At 35.0% G+C, this 3,903-nt stretch overlaps 1 protein-coding gene across 1 annotated transcript; it reads right to left on the bottom strand.

Moving 5' to 3' along the window:
• Positions 1–634: 634 nt before the first annotated feature.
• Positions 635–1,745, bottom strand: LOC132171720 (probable carboxylesterase 8). Its single transcript, XM_059583105.1, has one exon. It carries the CDS (start codon positions 1,681–1,683, stop codon positions 679–681), a length of 1,005 nt encoding a protein of 334 aa, XP_059439088.1. The 5' UTR covers positions 1,684–1,745; the 3' UTR covers positions 635–678.
• Positions 1,746–3,903: the final 2,158 nt, after the last annotated feature.

The raw sequence follows: 3,903 nt of genomic DNA, 5'->3' as shown, positions 1-3,903 counted from the left end.
TAAAACTTCTTTTTTTAAAAAAAAAAAATTTGTTTTACTAATTCTGAATCATTTTTAGTCCAAACAAATTTTTTTTTTATCCTTTTTTGCAATTTTCTTTTTTTATCTTCTACTTTTTGAGGAAATTATTGTACTTTAAAGATTACGTGTTCTTGTAGTTTTAAACTTTATTGATTTACACCTCAAGGGAATTGGTAGTTACCCAATTAATAGCCTATTTGGAATTTGGGTTGACAAATAGAATTTGTTTATATAAAAAATTAATGAAAATAAAAAATAAAAAAATTCAATTAAACATGTGCGATGAAAAAACTATTACTTTTCATCTAAATTTTCATTGCTTCTTAGGAAGTCTGTTTAGATGTTCGATATAGATATTCGTACCCTTGATGGTTTTATTCATCAGATTGCGCCGCAGTAAGAGGTTTTTTGGGTTGCATTCGGAGAACTAATCCACTTTCACCTGTTTAGAGGTGCTCATGGTCTATCTAAATTAGGTTAATCTGTCTAAACTTGTTTTTAGTAAGCTTTTATTAGCTTCTTTTTTGTCGTTTTAATGGATGCCAATTTGTTAAAATTTGTTATTAAAATTTGTTAATATATATATATATATATATATATATATTTCAAAATCTAAACCAAATCCATTTATTATTATATATATATGAAGATACATTCTCACATGGTGGATCTGGCTCCAACATCATTACTCTCACGTGCACAACTTGTAATAAAACCCTTGATATCTATGAGCCAAGTTTGGGCCTTCGCGGGGTCAAAGAGCTCCACACCATGGAAGCCTTCGTCATGAAACAGGGCCACCACGTGCACCTGACGTGCCTCCAGCATCCTCACAAGCTCCTTCTGCTTATCCAGCAATGGGTCCCCACCGTGCCCCCTGACCAAACATCTCGGCAGCCGTCGGATCTTCCCATCATCATGGGACCCACCCACCATCGGATTACAATACTCATGATCACGATCAGCGTCCTTTGGCAAGGCCAGCGCCCACATCAAGTCATTAGCAGCCAACGGCAAAATCCGATCGTTGATAAACCTCATCTCGGATCCCGTCCTTTCAACCCCACTGAAATACGGCTGATTAAGTATCAGCCCTTGGATCTCAACCGGTTCCAGATCAACATCAAGCACACGTAAACCTGCATGGTACACAATATTGCCCCCAGCACTACTACCCATTAAAAAGCAGCGCGTGAAGTCAACGTACTCTCTCAACCAATCATCACAGTTGGTATCCTTGGCCTGGTTCCGCACCCACATGACGGCGTCCACGGCGTCGTCGTAAGCCGCCGGAAGACGGTGTTCAGGGGCGAGACGGTATTCAACGGACGCGATTACAGCAGGGATATGAGCTGCCATTCTGCTACACGAATCATGGAATGGCTGCGAGGTGGCGCTGAAGAGAACGAAGCCTCCGCCGTGGAAGTATATGATGAGAGGGAGCTTTTGGTTTGGAGGGGGAGGGTGGGGGAGGAAGAGGCGGAGGAAGGTATTGGTGGTGGGATTGAGAGGGACGTCCTTAGAGAGGGCGAATTGGGCTGAGTTGGACTCGGTGTTGGTTGACGCTGTGGGGAAAGGGGCGAGTCGGGTGAGTGAGCCATCTGGGTTGGGGCTGATTTTGAGAAATTTGTACGGATCAATGGAGGATGTTTGGTCAGCCATGTCTTTTTTCTGCGTGAATGAAAGGAGAGTGAGTATTGAGTGAAAGCAGCAGGAGGTGGAAATAAATAGGCGGTGAGGTAGGGGGGTGGTGGTAGCCTGGTAGGTGTACACTAAATTTTGTGACAGAGAAAATACTATAATTTTTTTAAAAAAAGTTATTTATAAACTGTGTTATAAGTGATCAAATAATTAAATAAAAATTTAGTTTATTATTTTTTTTAATAAAAAAACTTTACTTAAGTCTCACTCAACATTATACTTGTGATAATTTTGTAAGGGACGTGATTCACACGCCAGACAAAATTTTTTTAAAAAATTTTTTAATATTAAAATATATATATATATTTGGCCCGCATGCCATTGTGTTTATTTTTACTGGTTTTGTAAAATTTGCGAACGTATTCAACTTAAAATAATTTAGAATATAATTTAACCGACGAAGCCAAAATACTTAAAATATTGAGAAATATTAGGTGTTTTTTTAGTGTCTTTTTAGTATCCTCCTTATTATAATGTAAATTGTCGCAATTGATAATTTGTAGGGTATATTGTTATTGAAGTGGTAGTTTGAGGGGGTTAAATGGACTTTACCAAAAATAATATTTCACTTTTCTGTTTAAATTTGATCAACTGAAATTTTATCTTCAAAATTAACTTTTATTTGAGAAGCCTACTAAGAATGCTCTAAGATGAAGTCACACTTCATTGTCGTCTTAGTCCGAGTTTTGTTTGGAAGTCGAGAAAATCATATTTTCCAATGTCGTTGAAAGAGCTTGAAGCTGAAGGAGATGAAATCGACCCCATATTCATAATCGACCCATTTGGGGCTTCTTTTGAAGCTGGGAAAGCCCCCTATTCCCAATGAAAAATTGGAGCGATCAAGAGGAGACAAGGCATACCCAGAAGGTGATCATTTCGACTTGAAACCTATTTTCTCATATGAGTCATGCTTGTACGTAATGTAAGAAAATTACAGCATCGTCCTAATTACCATTACTAGACATCGTCGTAAAATACAGAGTATAATATATGGGTGAATGAAAACAGCACGCGGCGTGCTCAAAATTTTTTTTTTTTTTATTAAAATATTAAAAAAAAAATTTCTAGCACGCCGTGTTTTCTGAATCACAGCCCATAATATATAATCAGTTTGAGTGTGTATAAGATAAAATAATTCAAATAAAAATTTATATTTTTTTAGTAGCTATTTTGGTCGTTAATGCAGAAAATGCTCAAAAAAGTAAATTTGCAGGTTGTTTCTCTATATATCCGCATATATTAAAAAAAAAAAAAAATTATGACAAATACAAATTTTATATGTTCAACTATATGTAATTATAATTAATTATAAAATTATATCGTACTAGCCAAAACTTGTAAATTTTGATTATTTAAATTGTCTTACACTTAGATATTTTGTCAATTAAGGGATTTTTTTTTTTTTTAAGGAATATTATGAATATTCATTATTTCAAAAGATCTATCAAAAGATCACACAAGTAGGAAAGATTTTTTTCTCCTTACAATATCACTTACACTACGTGGTGCATCCCCTAATCAAGTAGACATAGTGACATAGGTGGTACTGTGGTAGCCAATTGTGCTAACGTGTGCGCAACTTTATTGGCATCCCTCATTACATGCATAAAATGGGCGTTCTCTAACAAAAGTAGCTCTCGTTGAATACATTCTATAAATTGCCCATAGCTACACAAACACTGACCCTCTGAAGCAATAGCCTTAATAACTTGCAAGGAGTCACCTTCAAAGATGACTTTATGTATTATAAACAACAATACATAATCTATGTATTCAACTTATCTTGGAAGTTATTTGATAAGTTTCAAGATAATGTATTCATGTTATTTGATTAGGAAGAAAAAAAAAAAAAACATTGTAAAGGTTAAAAAAATTAAAAAATTCCGGATTTTTTATAAAAAAGTTAATTATGGACTTTATTAAATATACGAGGTCAAGGTTTAAGGCTAAATTGACATCAATACAAAATTTATGTATTCAATAAAGAGAAGTCATTAATAGCATTAAACAAAAACTGTTTTTTCATGCTATTCATGATGATGACATTAAAGTCATTTCAGCAAGCAATTTGGTGAGGCTGTTTGGGGACGTTTGCTATTAAGTCAGCAATCAATAGTGCTCTTTTAGGCATCGCATTCACTTCTGCCTCAATAAATGTTTGGATAAATTTTAGTTAAAACA

Source organism: Corylus avellana, chromosome ca2, assembly GCF_901000735.1.
Source record: "Corylus avellana chromosome ca2, CavTom2PMs-1.0".
Classification (NCBI taxonomy): Eukaryota; Viridiplantae; Streptophyta; class Magnoliopsida; order Fagales; family Betulaceae; genus Corylus; species Corylus avellana.
The sequence above is the reverse complement of the archived record's forward strand: the minus strand, read 5'-3'. Positions and strand labels throughout refer to the sequence as shown.